Source organism: Armigeres subalbatus, chromosome 2 (assembly GCF_024139115.2).
Source record: "Armigeres subalbatus isolate Guangzhou_Male chromosome 2, GZ_Asu_2, whole genome shotgun sequence".
Lineage (NCBI taxonomy): Eukaryota > Metazoa > Arthropoda > Insecta > Diptera > Culicidae > Armigeres > Armigeres subalbatus.
Window position 1 is genome coordinate 342309225 of NC_085140.1, and position 26422 is coordinate 342335646.

The 26422-nt window shown below is 38.8% G+C and overlaps 1 protein-coding gene across 2 annotated transcripts in view; it reads right to left on the minus strand.

Annotated features, from left to right (window-relative positions):
* LOC134212859 (T-box protein H15-like) overlaps nucleotides 1–26422 on the minus strand; it is a 146353-nt gene that overhangs the window by 95775 nt on the left and 24156 nt on the right. For both annotated transcript variants that reach the window (XM_062691104.1, XM_062691105.1), the window contains exons 2-3: nucleotides 11077–11243; nucleotides 10451–10581 (exon numbers count right to left, since the gene is read on the minus strand). In XM_062691104.1, the coding sequence (XP_062547088.1) occupies nucleotides 10451–10581; nucleotides 11077–11243 (298 nt within the window). The remainder of the gene's footprint in view (nucleotides 1–10450; nucleotides 10582–11076; nucleotides 11244–26422) is intronic.

The following is a 26422-nucleotide window of genomic DNA, read 5'->3' on the forward strand; positions in this document are numbered from 1 at the left end:
TCAATCCGAATAATACTCAATCAAGTCTCGTATGCGTGAAGATAAAATGGCTATTTTCGACGTTGTTTTTCCACACTGGACCTAACCTCCAACTCGGTGGCGCATGTTAGAGGTGTTTAACAATTTGTCGCAGACAGCGATCAAATTAGTCTGATAAAACAACACTCGAGAATCACTGCCCGTCGTCCAGTGTCCATCCTCTACGCCTCTTGGCACCTGATCAGGTGCCATCAAGCCCGAAGAAAAATTAAACCCATCGTAAAATTAACAAGAAACAACGACTAAAGCTGTCATCGCACTGATTACCACCGACGACGGACGACGAGCAGCCCACTTGAATCCGAACCCTGAAGAAGCTCAGCTTTTATTATCTTGTTTTGTCACATTTAAGAGCGCACCTTCGTTAGGTTCTGAGCATTAAAAAAAAATCTCCATCCCGGAGATAATCTCCCGTGTTTTATAGTAATTTGATACATAAATTTAATTTTAATTGCTTCGAAACGTTTTCTGCGCGATCTCTACCTCCACTTCGATCGGGAAGATCTCGAACCCAGATCGAACCAATTGGTTTCTCGTTTTCGGTTGACCGTTTGTCAAGATTAGTGAAGCCTCTTCGGAGCGTCCGAGGGCAGTGCCCAGGGGTTTGGAATGCGTTCCCGACGACACACGATCACAGCTCGTAAATGGCGCTGGAATTGGAGCTTTTTCTGGATCGAATTTGAATACGATCGCGATCGTTTGAGGGAACGTTTCGGAGTATTTTATGGGGCTTCGTGGCGAAGAAATCACGTTTGCTTATCACAATCCTAAGTTATGTGCCGTTTCTCCACGCCGCCAGTTGTCCGTTCCAATCGGCCCCGTACGCTAATCGAGTTCGACTTGTGAAACTTCCGAATGCTCGCAAGTGGAGATTTATCACTTTCATCGATCCCGGCTGATTGTAAAAGTTTATTGCTTTATTGAACGAGAACTCGGCGGGGTGCAACTCGTCACAGGCGTTGATTTTTAACACATTTTCAGGCGAATAATAGGGATCTTGTATGCAGCAGGATGAAACTTTTATGGTGGCTTGTGTAAACATCAAAACCGAACCGGATTCCGATCATCTTGTGCAATAAAAACGTAAAAAATCAGAAAATCGTGTCAAAGTCGTTACCGAAGGAGGTGTTGCAAGCTGGTGGTCCTTTTGAAAAGTTGTTTCGGTAAGTTGAATGTCTTTTTGGAATGGCATTCGAATCAGAATTATCCCGAAATTCTTTTCAAAATATGAATAATCAATATTGGAAATATTTTTAGCAGTTTGTTATCTGAAAACAAAAAATGTTTATCAAAGCTCTAAAAGGAGTTACTCATTAATTTTTTTTTCTCGGCTTTGATCGTATCGCAGTTGAATTTAGTATGAAGCATTGAATGTCTCAAAGCTTAGTTGCCCATGATTTCATAGTTGTCGTATCAACCATTCAAATTGCTAACTTCTTTTCGATTAACGGAAAATTTTGAGTCATCGTAGGAAAATGTGTTTTTAATAAAAAAAAACATAACAAACGTCACTCGTCTATAGAATCTTCAAAACCAAATTTACTTTTCCAAATAATAACATTTCAGAACTGTTAATCTATTATGCATGCCACTTGATACCACCCGTCGAACAAAGCTTCGTATCAAAAACTTTGTCTTACGCCACTTTAAAGTGTCGATATTTATGTCAGCCCGTCACATTATTGGAGTCATCTTCTTGTTTCATTCCCGTTCATTCCGTCAGTCTTTTATTCACCCACAAACCAACCACCGCTGGTTGACTGTTGCGTGTGCGTGGATGCATCTCGGTCATGTTCGAGCTGCCAGCAGAGCACGATCCGATCGCCCAAAATCCAAATCCCCGCCGGCGGGCGAGGAGCAAGGCGATTTATGTTGTGATCGGTCATAAATAACGTGATTATGAGTGGTGCTGCCGTTGTTGTCGTTGGCCCGCATAAACTTGTCCCAGCAGTAGTTCTTCAGCGCAGTCAAAGGCTCGCTCTCCCCTAAAAAAAAGAAAAAAAGTATGACGTGATCGGCTGGCGCGCGCGAAATTTGAATCCGGAGTCCGGAGAGTCTCGAGGCGATGTGGCGCCCGCTGTGAGTGGACCTGCGAATTCTTCAGTGCGTCCAACATGCTAACGAATTCGAAGGTGTGCTGCTGCTAATTAAGCACTTTTCCTACCACTTGCTGAGAGTGATGGCATGTGCGTTTCGGGAATTTATGGCTCTTTGCTATTTCCGTTTTGATGTTTCGTTCGAGTTTTCTCCACCTGCTGAAAGGTTGTTGTTCTTTCGTTTCTCGGAGAGCGAGGCTAAGATATGCGGCGAAGGTTGTTTTCGGAATTTTCGATGAGCTAATTGTCGCAAAAGTTATGAGTTGTTTGTCCTTATAGAGTCAAGGATGTTTCGGGTACTTTAGAGCGACCCGTTAACGATGACAGGGTCGATACACGATCTGTGAAACGTTAGGGGGTAAGTTGGCACACGACTTTGTAAGGGCCTTGACGTTCCATGCGAAACAAAAATTGAGTTTAATGTTGACACGCTTCATGAAAATTTGGACATCCAACTGTTTCTAAATGGCAGTGTTTATCGCATGGATAATCGTTTTTCAGTTAACCATGAGATGCAAAAGTTTGCCTTAACTGGCACGATGCAAAGGACATGCGATTCTGCCATCAGTCATGCTTATGAAGGGCACGTTCATGGGAAAAAAGATAAAGACTGGCTTTTCATTTCTAATTTTGCAAGAAAAATATAGATTAGCTATTTTTCAGATTATTTTATCTTGAAGTTATGAACTTGAGATTATTTTAAAAAAATCAGGGCTTTTTTCTTGAGCTGGTAAAAACTGGTAATTTATTGGAATTACTTTCCCTGAGAAACAACGAATTGCATTTTTATTTCGATACATTGTAATAATGATCATAACGCCTGAGCCTGTCAAATAAACAATAGTTTAAATAATAATTATAATAACAATAACCGTCTGTTTAGTGTTTTTTATTTTTTTTAGTTTCGAGTTAAATGTATTGAGCGGGTAGCAGGGACTATGTCCAAGGGCTTGACGATCCCTCCCCAGGCCATCTGCGAGTTGTGGGGCTTGCCTAGGATGTGGTGGGGTTTGACAGTGGACCCTGTTAAATTCCAATAAAAAGCTGCATGTATCCGCAAGTAGGCCCCACCAAAGCGACCGTGTACCGCTCAAAGCGCACAAGCCCAAGTCCTGGTGTTAGGTGGGACGCTAAACAGCCCTGACACGACGGCCCTTCGACGAGACAGGAAGTTTGCGCAGACCCAATGAGCCGCCTGGAAAACCAATAATTACGAACAATATAAGAGATAATGCGACTCGATATAATCGGCAAAGACCTGGCGACTGCAGGAGATTTTCTGGACAGGACAGAAAGTGTGGAAAAGCGGGCATCGAGCGGCTACTTTCTACCAAAGCTGTGGCACTACCTACGAGCTGGGAACCGGCTTCATAGTGCTGGGAAAGATGCGCCAACGCGTGATTGGGTGGCAGCCAATCTACGCAAGGATGTGCAAGCTGAGGATTAAAGGCCGTTTCTTCAACTATAGCATCATCAACGTGCACTGCCCACACGAAGGGAGACCCGACGACGAGAATGAAGCGTTCTACGCACAGCTGGAGCAGACATACGATGGATGCCCACTGCGGGACGTCAAAATCGCTATCGGTGACATGAACGCACAGGTAGGAAGGGAGAAAATGTATAGACCGGTCATCGGACCGGATAGTCTGCACATCGTATCGAATGACAACGGCCAACGATGCATAAACTTCGCAGCCTCCCTCCCGAATGGTAGTCCGAAGCACCCTCTTTCCCCGCAAAACTATTCACAAGGTCACATGGAGATCACCTAACCATGAAACAGAAAACCAAATCGACCACGTTCTAATCGACGGTAAATTCTCCGACAACACGAACGTAGGCACTTACCGCAGTGCGAATATTGAATCCGACCACTACCTCGTTGCAGTATGCCTGCGCTCAAAACTCTCGACGGTGTACAACACGCATCGAAGTCGGACGCCGCGGCTTAACATTGGGCGGCTACAAGACGGTAGACTAGCCCAAGAATACGCGCAGCAGCTGGAAGTGGCACTCCCAACGGAAGAGAAGCGTCTCTTGAAGATGACTGGAAAGATATTCGATCCGCCATTGGTAGCACCGCAACCGCTGCACTTGGCACGGTGTCCCCGGATCAGAGAAACGACTGGTATGACGGCGAATGCGAGCAGTTAGTGGAAGAGAAGAAACGCTGCAGGCGAGATTGCTGCAACACCACACGAGGACGTACGAGGAACGAACAGGCGCGGAACAGACAAAACTCGATTTTGCGGAGGAAAAAGCGCCAGCAGGAAGATCGAGACCGGAAAGAGACGGAGCAACTGTACCGCGCTAATAACACACGAAAGTTCTATGAGAAGTTAAATCGTTCTCGTAAGGGCCACGTGCCACAGCCTGATATGTGCAAGGACAAGAAAGGGAACCTTCTTACGAATAAGCGTGAGGTGATCCAAAGGTGGCGGCAGCACTACGAAGAACACCTGAATGGCGATATGGCAGACGAAGATGGCGGTATGGTGATGGACCTGGGAGAACGCGCGCAGGACATAATTTTACCGGCTCCGGATCTCTAGGATATCCAGGAGGAGATTGGTCGGCTGAAGAACAACAAAGCTCCTGGGGTTGACCAACTATCAGGAGAGCTATTTAAACACGGTGGTGAGGCACTGGCTAGAGCACTGCACTGAGTCATTACCAAGATTTGGGAGGAGGAAGTTTTGCCGCAGGAGTGGATGGAAGGTGTCGTGTGTCCCATCTACAAAAAGGGCGATAAGCTGGATTGTAGCAACTACCGCACAATCACATTGCTGAACGCCGCCTACAAGGTACTCTGCCAAATTTTATGCCGTCGACTAGCACCAATTGCAAGGGAGTTCGTGGGGCAGTGTCAGGCGGGTTTTATGGGCAAACGCTCCACCACGGACCAGGTGTTCGCCGTACGACAGGTATTGCAGAAATGCCGCGAATACAACGTGCCCACACATCCTCCATTTATTGACTTCAAAGCCGCATATGATACAATCGATCGGGACCAGCTATGGCAGCTAATGCACGAAAACGGATTTCCGGATAAACTGACACGGTTGATCAAAGCGACGATGGATCGGGTGATGTGCGTAGTTCGAGTTTCAGGGGCATTCTCGAGTCCCTTCGAAACCCGCAGAGGGTTACGGCAAGGTGATGGTCTTTCGTGTCTGCTATTCAACATCGCTTTGGAAGGGGTAATACGAAGAGCAGGGATTGACACGAGTGGTACGATTTTCACGAAGTCCGTCCAGTTATTTGGTTTCGCCGACGACATTGATATCATGGCACGTAACTTTGAGAGGATGGAGGAAGCCTACATCAGACTGAAAAGCGAAGCTAAACGGATTGGCTAGTCATCAACACGTCGAAGACGAAGTACATGATAGGAAGAGGCTCAAGAGAGGTCAATGTAAGCCACCCACCACGAGTTTCTATCGGTGGTGAAGAAATCGAGGTGGTTGAAGAATTCGTGAACTTGGGCTCACTGGTGACCGCCGATAACGATACCAGCAGAGAAATTTGGAGGCGCATAGTGGCTGGAAATCGTACGTACTTTGGACTCCGCAAGACGCTCCGATCGAATAGAGTTCGCCGCCGTACCAAACTGACTATCTACAAAACGCTTATAAGACCGGTAGTTCTCTACGGACACGAGACCTGGACGATGCTCGTGGAGGACCAACGCGCACTGGAAGTTTTTGAAAGGAAAGTGTTGCGTACCATCTATGGTGGGGTGCAGATGGCGGACGGTACGTGGAGGAGGCGAATGAACCACGAGTTGCATCAGCTGTTGGGAGAACCATCCATCGTTCACACCGCGAAATTCGGAAGACTGCGGTGGGCCGGGCACTTAGCCAGAATGTCGGACAGTAACAAGGTTAAAATGGTTCTCGACAACGATCCGACGGGCACAAGAAGGCGAAGTGCGCAGCTGGCAAAGTAGATCGATCAGGTGGAGGACGATTTGCGGACCCTCCACAGACTGCGTGGTTGGCGAAGTGCAGCCATGGACCGAGCTGAATGGAGAAGACTTTTATGTGCAGCACAGGCCACTCCGGCCTTAGTCTGATAATAAATAAACTATTTCTTATCACAACTTCAAGCTTTGTTCACACAATTTTGGCGAAGTTATACAACTACAAAATCTCTTGAAAAACAACTTGTTCCGCGACTGTTTCCAACCAGATTATGCAGTTAGACAAAGGTGTTTTTCCGAATGTGTTTTGTACCTGATGAACCTTCATGATATCAAGAAACCATCAAGCTTCCAGATTAGCCGGTTCCGCTGAACAGAGGTGATATGGTTGGAAAACTGTGATCTACATTTTATTGTGCTGATCCATATATCAGCAATCAACAGAAACTCCTGGAAACAGACCCCTAGTCGTGAATTGGCCCAGCAGAGTAGATCCAGTGGTTTTGATCGTCGTATAAACAATCTTATTTTCGAAGGTTTTCCAAACGTCCCCAAGCAGATGATATTAGACGTGAGGTAGATATCGATTGACTAATAGATTCCTCGAAAGTAGAACTACTAATCTGAGCCATACCAGTTATTTCTTGATGAGGCGGATCGGATGACTATATTGTTTGTTATTTGTATAATGTGAGGTTCGGTAAGTAAATTTTTGTTTACTCTGATGTTTAATTTTCATAGTAATGATATTCAATTCAAATAATCAACAGTACCGATGATAAGAATCCATCAGAAGCTGCAACCCACAACGATGCGCTTTAATTTTTTAAAACAGACAGTAACAGATCGCTGAGACCGAAGAATTCCAGTTCCCTAGCAAGTTCACCAGAGACACGAGAAATCCAAGAACGATAAACATACACCCTAACAGCTTCTGCTCCTCACCAACCTACTGGGGGAAACCGACGAGATAATGCTGTGTATATATAATTAGCTTATGGGCTTTCAAGAAAATGAGCCTGATATCTAAAACGGCCGATATTGCATTCGTAGAATTTGCTGTGGAGAATTGCTCCCTGTAGGACTTGTAAAATATTCCTGATTTAGTTGACGCTTGTGATGGAAGTCTAGAATCACAGAAAAACATATAACGCATAGAACACTACCTCATAAGAATAAAAATCATAAAATTAATAATATGTTTATGATATTTTTTATCCGGGTACCTATTGCGATTTTTTTTTCTAAAATTAGAATACTGGCCTTCCAGTTGCGCGCCGGGTTTCACGCGCCGAGTTGTGCGCCATGCAAAAAGTAAATAAACCAATGTCAAACAGATGAGAGCTTTGGTTGAGCTTTTCCACATTCGCTTATAAGGTAAGCAGCATTTTGTTGTCACTCTACAAAAGGTATTTTTTGGTGGAATTGTTTGAGTTTTCGATGGTTTTTACTTTTATTAAGTCTGCGTTATGTTTGGTATATTTTTGTGGTCGATCTTTGTAGTGTAAACTGTGTAATATGCGATGTAATATTTTACATTTAAAATTGATAAAAATTGTTTAAGTACCACAGTATTATGAAATACCTAAGCGGCCCACAACTAAGCGAGGCAGAGGTGACTGAGCAAAGCGCTAAAGAATCTCGAGAACCACAATATCGCAGTCAAAACATATATTCTATCCACAAATTTGCATACAAACGTTAACAAATCGTTTACCTCCGCATTGATAGTGAACTGTCGGAAGAATTTTGACAGGTAAATGAACCTGACGGACTTGTAATTTTAACCTTACTAATAATACAAGTACTAATATGATCGTAGTGTGCCACGCGCGACGGGCGGATGCCAAAATTTTCACTGCCAGATTTTTTCAATTTCGGCTGATGGCAGTTCTCAGAAGAATAATAAGCATCCTGATTATTTGTTTTGTCTGTAGTGTAAAATTTCCAGTAATTAAATTTAGGATTGTGAAATATGTTTAAAGTGACTTGTGCGAATCAAGAAAGTTTCAGCTGCTTTGGTTCATTTCTGCGTGAAAATCGGATCGTTGAGATTCGGAGTGATTGAAGTGTGAAAAACTACTACATTCAGAGACGCTGTTAACTTGGCGAAAACCACACCCTGGCCACCTACGGGATGGAGGTCCCCATGGCCTTATATGTTAAAACCAACAAAGGTCACTCATCGAAAAAGGATTAACTTGGTGAGATTGTTTCATTATATTTATACTATGATTTTAATTGAAAACAAAAAAAACTATATACGCGCTGGATTTCAAATCCGGAAGTCTGTTTATGGATCCATTATCCATTTGATAATGGTAGCATGAACAGGCGGGGCTTATTGTGAGCAAAAGTGACCTCGGACTGGTCATGAAATACCAGGCAGTCTGAAATGGGTCACTGGAGCTGCAGTAGAGCTAGCACCATCTAACTCCCGGACTAAATCTGACTGTAAATTTTGTAAAACAGACAGCTTTCTTCCATAACATCACTGCCAGACAGTGGGGGTTAGATTGGAGACACACACACACACACACACACACTAATAATACAATATATTATTATTAATTGTCAAAACATTATTATGCGTCGCAAATTACAAGTACTTGTAATTTGTTGACTTGTAACTTGTAACTTGTAGCTAATATTATTAGTCTGATTTTGCTACAGGGCCCTGGAAGAAGCGGAGTGCGAGGAGATGGAACAACTGTGTCGTTCTAAAGAACCACGCAAGTTCTATCAGAAGCTCAATGCATCCCGCAAAGGCTTCGTGTCACGAGCCGAAATGTGCAGGGATAAGGATGGGAGCATCTTGACGTACGAACGTGTGGTGATCGAAAGGTGGAGGCAGCACTACGAGGAACATTTAAATGGTGCTGAGAGTACAGGCAGTGAAAGTCAAGACAGCATAGGAGATGACTACTTCAGTCCAGCGGACGATGGAAGCCAACCAGTCCCCGCCTTAAGGGAAGTTAAGGGTGCCATCCAACAGCTTAAGACCAATAAAGGAGCTAGTAAGAATGCTATCGGAGCTGAGCTCATCAAGATGGACCCGGAAAAGCTAGCCACTTGCCTGCATAAACTGATAGTCAGAATCTGTGATGTATTGAAGTTCGTTTTTTTATATTTTCTTGGAAAAGATGTTCAATTTTTATACACATAGTTATGTTTGCCATTTGGTGTTTTTTAATGAGATATTTCAAAAAAAGGATTCGGCTGCCGGTGGGACTTGAACCCATACTATTCCATTAAGTACATGGACGTATTACCAATTATACAACAGCTGCCCTTGCTAGAAGCTAATAACGATGGGATATCAGTCAATTCCCCGTATCTATCGAATCTGCTTTGGCATTTCACACCTTTTCTCTCTACCCAACTATGTGTATCAGAATAGAACAACAGTCCAGTGGCGTAGCCACGGGGGTGGTTTTGGGCATGAACCCCCCCCCAAAGACAAAATTTCTAGAAGAATTATTTTTTCTAAAAAAAATGTTTGGAACCCCCCCCCCCCAAACAGACCAATTTTCTGGCTATTGGTGTACGTTTGTTCGTGTTCCTGCTCGGTGTACAGGTAGTTAGTTTGTTCTACTTTGTGTTAAAATCATTGTGTGTAAAAAATGGCACGCTTATCGCTTATCAGAGTGAATCCAGATCCAACGATGCCTACCAACTAACTGATAATCCTTCCTGTGATTTTTGTGGAGACGCAGAGGTAAACACGGTCTTTAAATAGCAAAAACCACCTACTAATATTCCTTCCCTCTTCCTAACTGACTACAAGGACGTGGCCGACGCCGTTATTGATCATTTGAATATTTGGGTCACTAAAACTTGCACACTGAGAATGCTTGAACAATCCCAGTCAATCATTCAGTTGATTCTTTGTGCAATTTCATTGATTCTGGTCAATCACGGAGTAGCAACCATAGATATGTGTAGTCAGTCAAAGCTAAGATAAGATAAGCTAAGCTAAGAAAAGCTTTGGCGTATTCTGTGTTCAAGCCCATTAGAAACAAATTCTATCCTTCGTCTGCCCTTGAAGTATATAATAAATGACAAAAAACCTCATGGACCGCTTTTTTCCTCAGTTGTGAGGCAAGATGTTTGAGGCTCATTTCCTCATTCATTTAGTCAAACCCATTTTACTATTCAGGATATTAGTCTGCAGACTAAAATATTTGATTATGGTACTCAATTTGTACTGAAATATGTTTGATACATATTCTATTCCCAGATTTCACAATATCTGCGCCTCGATATTGAACACGAACAAATTTTGTAAGGAACCATCTTATACACAACTCATCAGGGCTACGAAAATGTGAGTGACCGTACACGTCACTTACAACAAATGTATTATAACTATTAAGTAAATTGCACTTACCGTCCCGTTTTGGTGATTATCATCTCCGTTCCAAGATCGTGAAACTTATCCCATAATTCTTTCGTTTCCAGATGACACTGCACTGGACGAAGGTCATCCGAATTGCAAGTGCCAACGATGTTGTTTTTGGTCTGGTGAGGAGAAAATTAAAAATAAAGATTCAGTACTTAGTTAGCTATGTCTCTTACTAGAATAGATTTTCTGACATTCGCTTCCCCATTGGACATTTATAAACTTTCATTGATGAAGGTTTTAAAACCAAGCGAAAAAAATGGCCTCAATGTTTGGCTTAGCAGCAATTGTGATTTATGATCGAATTGAATACTAACTTGTTGTGTAATCGATGTGAATAATAGACATTAAAGTGAGTTTTTAATTTGATCTCATTGGTTGCGGACCTAATTTATATTTTTATGCCACCTCAGATTTGGTATGCTGCTTATTTTAATGGATATAGGAGAACTGCTCCTTGAATTCATACCATGTACCCAAATCAATACCACTCGAAAACAAAGAATTGGTGCGCAAATTAAATGCCAACAATTCGTTTGAAATTTCATTCGAACCCGTTACAAACATTTATCTTCACATTTTTCAAAAGCGAAATGAGGAGTTCAGCAACTTACCGTGGCAGGTTCCGGCGTCAGACGTTCCTCGTCCGACGGTGTCCCCGTGGCCCGCGACTGCGACGCTCGGTTGGAGCCCCGCGAAGGCGCTTCCGAATCACTGCACTGTTCGACATCAACATCGACGTCATCGTCCCCTTCCGGGAATCGATCGACCGAGATAGGACCTGTAATTGCAACAAAACAGCACTCAATTAGCACACGCAAATATTCCAGAAGCTGCCGACATATCAGATGCATTGAAAAACGATTCCGTTTATCGGGTGGAACAAGGGACGGAGAATCAGCAACAGCGCCCACGTCAAGCTGCCGTCAATCGATTTGAGAAGGCTTGTTCGACCAAATCCGTGTCTAACCGACACGGGAGGAAATAACAAGTCTCGTTACGCCTAAATTACGGGTAATCTCACTCGACAAACGAAAACAGAGAAAAACTTTTGCTTATAAATATGAACTAATTAAATTAGCATGTAAATTAGCCGTGAAACAATTAAAAGTGTAAGCGGGTAGGAAACAAAACAAGCGAATGCTCGGTGATAAGACCGACGACGACGAGAACGGCGTCGAGCGTTGGAGGCGTTCGACCAGCTCCATGCCTCCACAGAGCTGGCCGTACCCAAGTGCTGCGCAACGAAGCTTCATTCGTCCGGATAGAAGATTCGAGCACGTGAACGCTCCAGCGATCCAAACCAACCGCAACGCAATCACAAATCAGTCCCGGTAACGCGTGGTGAAAAATTATTCAAATTTCTTAATTTATTCTAATTAGGTGAAGCCTATGGGGGAGTAGTTGGGGCGGCACTGTTTGGGATTCCGACGCGTACGATTTGTTTGTGTATTTTTTTCTCCCTCGTCACTCCGTCCGAGAACAAATGCCTATTGCAGACTCGTAAATCATCTTAAAATTTAGTCGTGTTCTTATTTTTGCTGAAAAATGCTTGGAAAACCACTCGACGCGGGTTGTTCCAGTAAAAATGATCCGTTGAGTTGGTTCAGCTCTGAGAGGTCAGTCACCTGCTTATCGAAACTCTACCCCTACTCCGGATCAATCCTTTTAAACGATCCATCAACCGGCAGTTAGACATTGTTCTTCCGATCCTTTGGACGAGTGCGGAACCCTTCATCATCAATTTTATTCGTTCCACTCAATTCTCCGATAAATTGTATAATTATTCCAAGGACCAGCTTCTCGATACACGGAACAATACAAAATAATGACAGGGAAGCGTCATTTCTCCTTCCACGTATTAAAATCATGCCGAGCCGGAATAATATCGGTTTTGATTGTAACGCTGATGGAAGGAAGCGGCAGCAGTTAGTGGTTTTGTGCTTTAGCTTATTAACCACCCAACGAGAAGGAAAGAGGTTAGTCGACATATGGTGTGAAAGACGGTCATCTCGGCCGATTGAGCTGCGAAAGGAGTTTGAGGTGGTAATGGCGTTTTTGAGGTCACTTATCGACGCAGTGGAAGGTAATAATCAGGTTAAACTGGAGTATATTAAAAACCAGAACCGGGCAATTTGGTTACATCGGTCTTGGTGTCTTTAAAGAATTGAAAAATAGAAGGGTTGAAGAGACACGCAAGCTGTCCCGGCTTGTAAGATTCAGTTACTATTGATTATTAATTCAATTTCGATGCAGCTTTGAATATCTTCTTACTTTTGGGTTGGTTTCTTACTTTGGCTTCCTAATAATCTCCCGGGATGATTAAAAAAAGTTCCACTGTAAAACCATGTGCATTTGTCTGTAAAACTTTATTTGCTTCATAGAGAAAATTCCTTTTAAGCTCCCAGCTAAATTCCTCCAAATTTCCATTGGAACTTATCAATTTTCTCAAGAGAAATTCATTAAGATTTACAAGGGAAGTTCTTCCAAACTTTCCCGGGAATAATGAACATTTTTCGGTGAGAAATTATTTCGAATTCCACCAAAAATACTTTTGTTTTTCTAAGAAAAATATGGTCTACATACATCGAAGGGTTGATGCCAGTTTTTGAGCAACATGTTCGATTCATAAATGTTCGTCTCAATTTTTTTAAATCGAGTATCCTTATACACTCGAGCACGATCGCTGTTTGTATTTTGTTGATTTTCTTCTACCTTTTTTGTTGAGGTAAATATCGTCATCAAACCACCGGATATTTATCAAATCACTTTGTTGCTTGTTTTTTGCATTTTCAGCGACAATTACACTCCTTGATGATATTACACATTCCTTACATTATATACAGCAAAATACCACAGTAGATCAAGACACAGCGGTTAAACAATAATAAATAAACGAACAAAAATCACATTTCTCGGTAATTGTGGTTTGAATCATTCATTATCATTAGTTGAGATGAAACTATTAAATAGGATGCATATAAAGGTAAAATTGATTACATTTAAAAATATTTTTTACGGCGTATATTTTCAAAGTTGAATTGATTACTGAAAAAAAGATATAGAACCGCAGATATGTCTCACTTCTCACTCCTCATTTCTCACTTCTCACTGTGAAAAGTGAGTAGTCCGAATTGGGTAGTGAGACGTCTTACTACTCACTTCACGCTTCTCACTTTTCACAGTGAGAAGTAAGAAATGAGGAATGAGATCTGAGACGTCTCTCTTCTCCCTCCTGATTTCTCACTATTCAAAAGACCTATTCGTCCAAATGCCCTATTTTGTCAAATGACCCTTTCGGCCAAATGGCCTATTCGGCCAAATGAACCTTCTGGCCAAATGACCCTTCTGCCCAATTGACCCTTTCGGCCAAACGACCCTTCTGGCCAAATTAGCCTTTCGGTCAATCGACCCTTTCGGCCTAAAGACCCTTTTGGTTAAATTATCCTTTTGGCCAAATGACCCTTTCGGCTAAATGCCCCTTTCGACCAAATGATCCTTTCGGCCAAACGACCCTTTTGGCCAAACGACCCTTTCGGCCTAATGACCCTTTCGGCCAAATGACCCTTTCGGCCAAATGACTGTCCCAGATGGGTTTCGGCCTAATGTTTTGTTCGGCCTAGTGTCATTCAGCCAAACGACCCTTCCCCCTAAAATTATGTAGGTTAGTCAAAAAAAAGTGTCAAAAAGACAGATAGGAAGGTCGCAAAAAACCAATATTTCCCACATGTTGATGAAACATCTAGCATTTCGGTGAGGCAAAACGCGGGGACTAACCTACAACCTACTCCACGGACTGTCCACACGCAAAAAAAAGCGCTCACAAATTTGTGAACTAGCAAAAATCCATCGTAATCAAATTCATGGATTCGAGAACACCAGTCACGTTTTCCAGAACATTCCAGAAAACATGACTGTTGTTCCCGAAACCGTGACTAAAACTACACCGAGAACTTGATAGTTCACGAATTCATGAACCTGTATACCAGAGTTCTGGTACGCCGACGCGTGGTGCATTATGCCCTAATAACTGCCAGTTAAAAAGCGTTTTGCCTCATGAGTTTTGCGGCAACAAAATATCACGACTTTTTTTAAATGTGAAAATTATCAATATGACTTAGATTCTCGACCACTTTTAGATGGCATTAGCTACCCGTATTGTTTAATTGTTGAATCTATAACATTTTGTCGAATGACATGTAGTCGAAAATGAATTTTTAGACCACTAAAGATGTATGACATTTAATGAAATCGTAGTACACTGTGCCCAAGTAAAGACGTGCGTGATTTTGCTTGTCAATTTTTTTTTTTGTCATCTCAAACATTTTTGGCCTAATCAAGAAAAGGATACGAAAGCTAACGAATAGTAATTTGCAAATCGATACTGACGAAGAGCTGGAGAATTCATATTCACGGTTGCTGTGGAAGCATATAGAAGTTTTTCGTTTTAATTTTATTCATTTTTCTCTTCTCTCCTTATTTTTCTTATTTCAACATATTTAACATAGATATAAATAGCTTAATTTTATTTGAATTTGTTCCTCCTCCAATACATATTTTCTTTAATTTAATATCTTATTCATTACAATTCAAATTAATCGATTAAATATCAATTTTAAAGATAGATTATTTTCATTTAGTCTCACGCATAACTATTGAGTAAAAAAAATATATAAAATGATTGGTATTATTGTTAACAAAAAGTGGACCACAGAAGAGTCCTTTTTTTGGCCAGAAAAACGGATACTCAGAGTTCAAAAATTCAACGACAGACTTAATTTAGTTGACACGATCATGGAGCAGGTAAAATTTAGAGTGGGATGTGACAATATTTTAAGTGAAGATATCATGGAATTGAATTCAATTATATTTGATTACATTTTAATTAATCGAGACAATGTTATACAAAATTATATGAAGTTAAAAATGGTAGAAAATTTTCAACAAGGAATGCAACTTTTTGAACAATACGTTTCTTTGATTTCTGATGGTGAACGAGTTTTTGGTACTGAAATACTTTGGATAATTGCGGAGATTCTTGAATGTCCAGTGTACGTTTTTCAAGATAAAATAGGGAAATATTCTTATGGTGAACGTTTTAAAAATGAAGAAATTAGTCATTTGGATTTCTTTATCACATCCGACGGATATATTGAAAACATATTAGAAATAAAAGGATATCAAAAGATCAACACATTCGATGAATTACAGATACAAAATAAAATACACTCATCAGATCATATACAAGATCAAACCCCATATGAAATCATCGACACACAGGCATTTAATTCAAAATATCTTTTTATTGATTCTGAGTCAGGAGATGAAACTCTTAAAGTGCTTTTAATAAATGAGGACGATAAAGAATTGGAAAATGCTATTCTAGAACGAGTTAATCAGGACAATCAAGACTCTAATCCAAGAAACAAAAAATTGTTGAGGATTTTTTAATGGTTTAAGAATTCAGGGACAAGATATCAATCAGTTGAATTTGATTACTCAAAAACTCGGTGAATTGGCATTGAAACTAAATAAAGAATTTATAATCTATCGAAAACATGGCGAGGAGATAGTGCTAGGTGTAACCGAAAAAATAATCAAAAGAAAAGAATGTAAACTATTTTTGTCTGAGGAGCAGGGAAAGATACATTTCGACGTGGTCATTGAAAGCAAAGAAATAGTTAGATACAACTGGATAAACATAATAGACCGTTTTGCTACAGACACATATGTACATCAAAACAAGGAGAATTTGTACACATTTGTTCATCCACAACTAGAAGGCATTCTTAAAATAAAAACAATAGAAGGAGATGGTAATTGTATGATAAGATCAGTACTAGATCAACTGAGTAGACAATATCACACATATCTTATGTCAGACCATAACGTTAAAAAATTGAGAAAATTTATCGCTGATTATATTTATCAGAAAAGAGTACAATTTGAGGATTTTATGTTTGATTATAAAGATCCAGATGAGGACTTCGAAATCGGATTGGAAAGGATGAGAGAAAATGGCAGATGGTTAGGACATGAGGCATTATTAGCAGCAACTGAGATATTGGAATTAACTATAAAAATAACTGGAAAAGATGGAGCAATCAACATAATAGGAGAAGCTTACGCTAATAACGGAATGCTTAATATCTTTCATACAGGAGAAGTTGATCAAAATCACTATGATAGTATAGTAACTTATCGAGATAATATAAACAATTCTAACGCAATCAATAATACAGAAATGCAGATTGAAGGAATTATAGAAAACAATAAAATCAACAACACGGGAAAGAAACCAAGTCATTACACAGATAAAAACAAAGAAAGTGCTGATAATAATAAAACAACATCATGCAGCATTATAGCAGAAGGAATGTTGAACAATAAAACAGAAAACTCAATTATTCACTTACAAAAAGGACAATACTTCAGCCTCAAGTAGTAAAATACTGAAACTAGCGAGTGGGAATATTAGAGGGTGTAGAAACAGTAGGAAAAGAGATGAGACAGGCGAGACTTTAATGACATACAATATTGATATAGCTGTACTACAGGAAGTTAATACTCTAGGAGACGAGATTGTTACAGATAATTATGTATGGAAGGTGGCTGATAATCATGTAAATAAAACAAGAGGATTAGCATTAGTTACAAGAAAACACATTGATGTAAAATATTAAATTTAAAATTAATAAGAACAGGATTACTGTGGATCAAACTCAAAGTAATGGATAATATTCTCATTATAATCAATGTTCATGCACCTAATAAACAACAGAGTTCTTTTTTGTGTAAACTTAATGAGATTGCATCAAACATAAAGGATAGTAGACATTTAATAATTATTGGAGACTTTAACGCTCAATTGGGTACAAATGATTTAGAAGGTGAGGATAAGAAAATAATAGGGAGAAAGTTGGGACATGACATATGCAACGACAATGGGGAGCTTTTCAAACTCTTTCTTCATACAACTAGATTGAAAAATGTGTCATCAAAAATAGGGGTTGGAACGACCACAACATGGAGAAGTGGAAATAAATATAGTCAAATTGATCATGTTTTAATTCCAACAAAAACTAATTTTAGAATTAGGTTCGTCAAAGGTTATTGGACTCCTATTAGTTCTGATCATAAACTAATCTTGGTAGGAATAGTAATGCAGAAAACGGTTCACAAAAATTCAGCACGAAAAGAACCGACAAAATTAACATTGATTTACTAAAAGACAAGAAGATACAGGAGAAATATCAAGAAGTATTAAAATCTATTCCTAATCCCGAAATAACGAAAGACAGTTCAATTGAAGAATGCTACTCAGATTTAGCTGTAAAAATACGAAGGGCTGCGAATAAATCAGTTAGAACATCAAAGACTCCTAGTACCCCGAAAAGAAGGAAAGCATTTGATCGCTTAAAAAAAGCAATAAAAATATCTAGTCAGTTTCCAGACAATCAAATATACAAATATAAATTGGGTAATAGAAGACAAGAATTTAATATCGCCAAAAAAGAACATAAAGAAAAGGAAATAAGAGATTTTTCACAAACCTAAATGATTTTGACGTAGGGCAACGCATTAGGAAAACACACATTTTTAGAGGGTTTTTAAAATAAACGGAAAATTAGGGCTAATATTAGTACAACAACTTGGGAACAGATTTTGAAAGAAAGTGAAGGTCCCGAAATACAATTTTGTCAGCAACAGGATTATACTCCGTTACAGGAGCCGCCTTCATCAGAAGAAATTATAAATATAATAAAAAACTCAGGTCAAGGAAAAGCAGCTGGTCCTGATCACATATATATGGAATACATAAAAATGCAGATAGGGACACTTTAGAATCACTTATTAAAATTATACAAAAGTATATATGGATAACGAATTGCCAAGTGAATGGCTCAAATCGACTCAAATTCCCATACCAAAAAAGACAAACGCAATTAAAGCAGACGATTTTAGAAGAATTTCTTTATGTAACATAGTATATAAAATTTATGCGAAATGGTTAGTAAAACAGTTAACTATATATGCAGGTGAGCCAGATTTATATCAAGCAGCATTTACAAATAACAGATCAACTGATGATCATATATTTGTAACTAGGAGAATTATGGAAGATTTGTATATAATTGCTCTAGATGTTAAAAAAGCGTTCGATACAGTCAAAATTCAGAAACTAAGAGACATAGTATTAAATCTAGGTGTACCGACAAGATAAGTCAGTAGGGTCGAGGCATGCATGATGAATGAGTGGACCCGAGTGGGATGGAACAGTCAGTTTGCGGGAGGAACTAGAAGAGGAAAAGGAATAAAACAAGGATGTCCACTATCTCCTACTTTATTTAACTATATTATACAAAATGTTATTCGTAAAATTGCTCAAAAAATTCCAGAACTAAGATTACTGGATATAAATTGCCTTAAATTACCATTAATTCTAGCGTTTGCGGATGATTTACTTATAATTGCAAATAGCAAAGAAGAATTAGAAAAAATATTAAAAGTACTTGTAGATCAATTAGCAGAAGTAGGTCTGACACTAAATCATACAAAATGCCAAGTATTATTGAGGTTACCAAATAATAAAGCAAGTTACCCTAAAACCATAATACTAAATGGCATACAATTCGATGTGTATGAAAAAATTAAATATTTAGGAATTTGTTTATCAGCCACATTAGACAGAAAATCTACTAATAGTTCAAGATGTAGAAATACATATAAAACAAGCCGAACAGTGATAGAATTCTGCAAACAATTTAAGCCCTCGTGGGAATTAGGTAAACTTATATACAAAACGGTTTTAGCGCCGTCAATAATCTATGGAACAAAAGTAGCGGTGCTTACTAAAAAAAGCAGAATATCAATGGCTAATTATGAGAAATCAATTCTGAGGGCCATATTCAATAATTGTTCAAGGCCGGATGGTTTGAGGTTTAATTCAAGAAAGATATTAGAGGGGAAAACAATAAATAGGAAAGTTAGAGTTGGTAGAATTAGCTACTACGGCCATATATTGAGAAGAGAGGATAATCATCCAATCAAGTTAGCCTATAAACTAAAACTAAAAAAAAAAGAAAAAAGGAAGACCAAGCATAACATGGGTAGATTCTTTAGAAGATGATTTAAATAGGTATAATAACATTAGTATTGTAGAATGGGAACATGTGGCTAAAGATAGGGATAAAATAAAGAATAAAGCAGAAGAAATATATAAAGAAACAATAAGCGAAATTTCTGATGGGGAAACTTCTTCAGAAGATAACCAACAAAGACATAAATACAAACACTGGAAGAAAAAAACATGATTATGGATATCTACTGGTATCGATATTCAAATAAGGCTTGGACCCACTTTATCAAATATTAGGCGTTTAAGCCATATCATTCTTCTCAAACAATAGAGATCCTGGTTGTAGGTTGCACATTATAAACTTACTGTTTAATCCTAATAATTATTATTGATATTTTATATTTTGCGGGAATAACCTTATATAACATAATTTTGATAAGTTTGTATTCTTCTATTCTTGACACTACTCATCATATTTTGTAATTGAACTTGGTAAAGATTGGATGATTATTTCCTCTTCTTAGAACATGACTATTGTAATGTTGGATGAATATTTTAAAATAAATCTAAATAAATTAGGAAGGTTTAATCGTTTTTAACTTAAAAAAAAAAAACAATTGTAAACAAATACTGTAATTATGTTTTATTATTGTTATAAAAGTAAATAGTATTTGGATGTTTTTATTCATTTGGGCAATTTATTATTTAAATTGAATTGATATTTAATTATTGTAAATTAATTATCTTGCGAGAACAACATATAACTCGTCTGACTACTTGACTATCTTGGGTGATAACATGTTTCGTGCGGTTGGTGTCTTGGATAAACAAAGTGGAACTTTGCTTCAGTCAGTGCAGCAATGACTCCTGAAAGTATAGATCCTATTTCAACCATTTTCTTAAATCTAGGGAGGAGAACAACTGCAATCGCCAATTGAATCTATAAACAATAAGCAATTATCCTGCTAGGTTTCCAGAAGAAGAAAAAATAAAACGGAAATAAATGATTCCGCTTGCAACAGAGGAGTAGAAATATCGCGTTTTATCAGTCCCGAGAAAATGTATTTCCAAAAGTAAAAAGTGTGAACCTTCATGTATTCATATGTTAAAAGTAGATTTCGAACTGTGGTTTTGGAGGTGAAGTGTTGGAGATTCAATCTTTTGAGAATCCCGACAAAAAAAAAGAAAGAAGATAATTGTAATAGATGGATTTTATTATGTTTTGCATTTGACTAATCGCCATTCGCGTTGGACTAACAGCGCATAGTCGCTTTTCTTGTACGGGCTGGAAATTAGTAAGCGGGATTCCGTTCATTCGTTGCGGATTGTAGAGTGATCAAGCCGGGTGTAACAGCCGGGGTACGATTTTCAACAGATCCAGTCAATTTATTTGCTTCGCGGATGACATGGACATTGTCGGCCGAACATTTGCAAAGGTGGCAGAACTGTACACCCGCCTGAAACGTGAAGCAACAAAAGTTGGACTGGTGGTGAATGCGTCAAAGACAAAGTACATGCTTGTGGGCGGAACCGAGCGCGACAGGGCCCGCCTGGGAAGCAGTGTTACGATAGACGGGGATACCTTCGAGGTGGTCGAGGAATTCGTCTACCTCGGATCCTTGCTAACGGCTGACAACAACGTTAGTCGTGAAATACGAAGGCGCATCATCTGTGGAAGTCGGGCCTACTACGGGCTCCAGAAGAAACTGCGGTCGAAAAAGATTCGCCACCGCACCAAATGTATCATGTACAAGACGTTAATAAGACCGGTAGTCCTCTACGGACATGAAACATGGACAATGCTCGAGGAGGACTTGCAAGCACTCGGAGTATTCGAGAGACGGGTGCTTAGGACCATCTTTGGCGGTGTGCAAGAAGACGGTGTGTGGCGGCGAAGAATGAACCATGAGCTCGCCCAACTCTACGGCGAACCCAGTATCCAGAAGGTGGCTAAAGCCGGAAGGGTACGATGGGCAGGACATGTTGCAAGAATGCCGGACAGCAACCCTGCAAAGATGGTGTTCGCTTCCGATCCGGCAGGTACGAGACGGCGTGGAGCGCAGCGAGCGAGATGGGCAGACCAGGTGCAGAACGACTTGGCGAGCGTGGGGCGTATCCGAGGATGGAGAGATGCGGCCTCGAACCGTGCATTGTGGCGTCAAATTGTTGATTCAGTGTTATCTGTTTAGATGTTAACTAAATAAATGAAATGAAATGAATAGAGTGATCAATCCAGCTCAAGTGTCAGCTAAGGCCCGCCTTTAGAGGCAAACAAACGGAGGGGAGTGAAGTTATCTAATAAGTTTAACGAAACTTACCCGACAGTCGCCCAAAACCCATACTTTGGACAGAATCTGAACCGAGAATTAGTAGCTTTCCTTTAGTCCTCGCCAGGTGAATCGGAAAGGTACGTGAAGCCGGGTCGAAGGGAAAGTGGGCTACTAAATCGTGGAAATGGGTTTTCCAGACGCTCTTGGGAAATACAAGTCGGAAGCCACTTACTCCGCACCTTTAATTCGGCCATTTTGCACAAGAGCTCAAGATGCCATCTTGTGAAGCAGCGATCGACACTGGTGAGCCACCGGTAACTTGAGGTTTATGGAAACCTTGTAATTATGATCATAGAAAGTTCATCGTAAACCAGATATGCCCATTTAGTTTATTGTCCAATCCGAATGAACTCGTTTATATTAATAAAAGTTGAATTAAATTGTCTGGATCTCAATTGATTTCATTTTCAGCAATTCCGTTCATACCACAATGTTCTAGTACGTTCTCAGTCATTTCATTGGTAGATCGTTTTTCTTTTTTTTTAAGGCTTCTATTCCTCTACGGTAAGCGAGAATCGGGTTGATGGGAATACGATAGGCAACCAGGGAAAAGGAGAGCAGTTATTGTTTTCTGTTGATTTGAAAAATGGTTTGAAATATTCAGAATATCCTGTCAGCAACCATTCGAGGATTGTAAAATATATAGATTAAAAGTCTCTCATATGCGAGAGTGGCGATTAAGCCACCAAAGTCATTTAACACATCAAACTATTTTGCGAACGGTTACACCATGTTTTTATGATGTTGCTGAGTATGACTTTCAGCATTGAGTTTTCTTAGTCGTTGATATTGTAAAGCTACGAAAGTTTTATATATAATATAAATATATACACAATAGTATATGTAGGAAACCTACAGTAAATATAAATATATAAACTATAATCTTTAATAATCATTACACGAAAAAAAAAATGAAAATTTTGAAATTTGAAATTTTTAATATTTCTTTTTAATTTACACATATGTTCAGTGAATTCAAAATGATTTCTCATGGCGGTTTAGGATGTAGACTCGCTTTTAATACATTTTTTTGCATTCTTATAGAATTTTGGTCCTCTTTGCTTTTGTATGATCCTATGTTATTTGACGTTTAGAAACTCAGTGTCTTTTTACAAAAGAAGTTTAATTAAAACATATAAGCAAACACTTTGCCTAATTTGTCATTTCATATTAAGTGTAGAGACGAATGTATATCAAAAGCAATACACGTCACGTCCTCTTACATATGTTATAGCATTACAAAGCTATTGTCCTTTTTTTATTAAATAACAATCCTTAAATATAGTTGTCATCACGTTTCTAAATACTTCAATCACCATGATAAAAAAAAAAATATCATAAAAAAAACGTAAACAGATAAAAAAAGTAAACAGAAAAAAAATGATTGTGAAAAAAATAAGAATACATATTCATTTTAATCAAGACGCTCACGTAATTACCTATGATACTGCCATCTGTCCTGTTATTTCATCTTTTCAGAAATCAAGAAGTCTGTTTTGCAATTTATCCAAGAATATTCCGAACTATTGGTTTTCCATCTCTGAAGACAGCACAAATCTAAAACTAGCTGATGTTGAAGAAAGGTCCTCCCTCATCCAGGATATACGAATTAAAACTTGGTGAGAGAATTCCATTATACATGATATATATATATATATATATATATATATATATAAATATTTCCCAAATTATATGACCACTGACAAAAAAAAAACCATCAGGGCACCCGATTGAAGCGATTTGGATAGGAAGAGTGGAATCGCCAACTTCCTTTTGTTAACATGTCGTGGATAAAGGGCGGGCTCTTCTCCCCATCTATTGGGTCAATCTGGGAAACGAGGGCTAGATTATAATTTTGTGTACGAACTTTCTTCTGGAAGGAGATTCTCCATTCATCCCGTGGATTCGCATAAGTGTCTTTGCTTATGGAACCACCCCACCCATTTTTGGACCTTCATACAGGAGTTTGATGAAATAATCATCGAAAGGAACGTCCTTTTGCTAGAACTCCACTATAGCTGAACGTATTTCCTGAGCTTACGATCTGATACCGATGAGTTTGTCAAAAAGGTTTCTCGTGTTTGGTTTTTGAGACTATGACGAAAAGACGAAAATACCTGCTTTAACCCTATACAGGTTCGTAAAAAATGACATCTGAATTTGTTTTAGGCATTTATCATATAACTAAGCATTCTAGAGCTTAGAAGCATCGCATTGTAGAATTGCTTAATGTGAGCGTCAATGTTCATGTTGTGATGCGATATGGGAAAGAAAGAGTTTGGCAAATTTTCCAAAAAATCTGTATAATTTCAACGTATAAGGTACAAAAATCCACGCTCTCAATCCCAATCCATTCTAAATCATCTACAAATATTTATAGTTGACATAAACTGGTAAACCAAATTACGCTTCAAAGCAAGCTGCTCGTACACAATTTTAGCAATTATGTAGGTGATATTATGATCTATTTTCTGGCTATTTTTTGGCTGAGTCAAATAAAAATGAACTGAGCATCCGGACATGAAAAGTCGATTCTCTCTCCTACTAAATTATACTTCGTCTAAGTAAATTTCGCGATTACCAATTATAAAATCCCTTTGATTCTTAGAATAATTCACCTTGCTCAACCACTTTGACGATTCATGCTACCTCCAGTCAATACAGGTTTCTCTCATACAACTACTGTTTGCGATCCAGTTGATAGTTTTGATGTTTCGATTCTACTGGTAGTATGGCTTATATTGCTTATAATAAACATTATAGTTGTAAAATTCATCATACTATTTCGCACATTTTTATATATTATTCTTATAAGAGATAATTATTTTACTAATCTTATCACGGGAACATTATTATGGCAATACACGCATATTAAATAAGTTTTAATTTACAGCAACGAGACGAGCCAGCCTAGAGCTGAACGTATCATTAATAGGTGAAGACAAAGAAAAAAATACAGCTTTCATTATTTCAATAGAGTTTGCTTCATTTGACAATAGCCTGATTTCCAAAATATGTTATGCAAAGGACTTGTAGAGCGGTGATTTTTTTCAAGATTGTCTAATAATGTTGATTTTTTGTGATCAAATACGCGTAAATAGCTGTTTTTAAATTTTGAATAAATAAAATTATTCAGTTTTGAACCGATATAACGATTTTCTGCCTGAGTAAGTCACATCTATTTTTTTTTAAATTTAAGTCGGCTTTTCTATTTTTGTTAATATTATTGTAAACAACTAACGTCAGCTGCTTATTCAACATCGTTTATCAGTGACTGGAAAGGATTTGGAGTCTTTTCCATAAGAAATAACGTGTTCTGTTAATGCATTATGTATCGCCAAGGTTTTACATATATTTGTGAAATATATTTTAAAATTATGAGATTTTGTTTCATTACCTGTTTCATCATCCCAAAATTCAACAGGGGCTGATAAAATTGGGATATTACCAATGGAGCACCACACTAGATTGATCCAAATATAGTGCATTCAACATTTTGGGGCTAAACACGATTGTTGTGTTATAAACACTCATGTTATTATGTATGATACTGCCTTCCGTCTTTTTATTTCAGCTTTTCAGAAATCAAGAAATCTATTAAATCTATCACCTGACAACTATTGGTTTTCTATCTCAGAAGACAGCATAAATAAAAAAAACGGAGTTGAAGAAGTCACTCTTCCAGGACATTAAGACGAATTAAAACTTGGTGAGAGAATTCTATTGTATATCTTTATCAATTTGTATTGAAACTATATGATTATAAACCATAAAAAAAACCATCAGGGCACCCGATTGAAGCGATTTGGATAGGAAGAGTGGAATCGCCAACTTCCTATTGTTAACATCTCGTGGATAAAGGGCGGGCTCTTCTCCCCATCTATTGGGTCAATCTGGGAAACGAGGGCTTAATATTGTATTATTGATTGTACGAACTTTCTTCTGGAAGGAGATTCTCTACTCATCCCGTGGATTTTGCATAAGTGTCTCTACTTATGGAACCACCCCACCCATTTTTGGCCCTTCATACAGGAGCTTGATGAAATGCATTCAATAATATAAACATGATCAAATCGTTTGTCAGATATGACCAGTGCTATCGGCAGGTGCCTTGCTACAATAGATGGTAGTATCATCATCATCATCATCATCATCATCATCACTAAAGATGTATGACATTTAGTCGAAAAGACACTACGTCGAATGCCCATGTAGTCAAAAGCAGATTTTATATTGAAGAATCTTCGTACACTTTGCCGAATGATGTTCGATAGAAGAGACATAAGGTTGAATGGACATTTAGTCGAAAATGAATTTTCAGTCTACCAGAAACGTAGGATATTTGGTCGAAAGGATAACACGTCGAACGGCCATTTAGTCTAAAGCAGATTTCAGAATAAAAAATCATCTTACTTTTGGTCGAACGAAATAAGTTGCGGCGCTTGCGTATATCGACTCATATGGTGCGTATAGTCGATAAAACGGATGATACATGATTAGCTATCACATTTGCTACACACTTCCAAAAGAGAAACAATTTATACCACACAG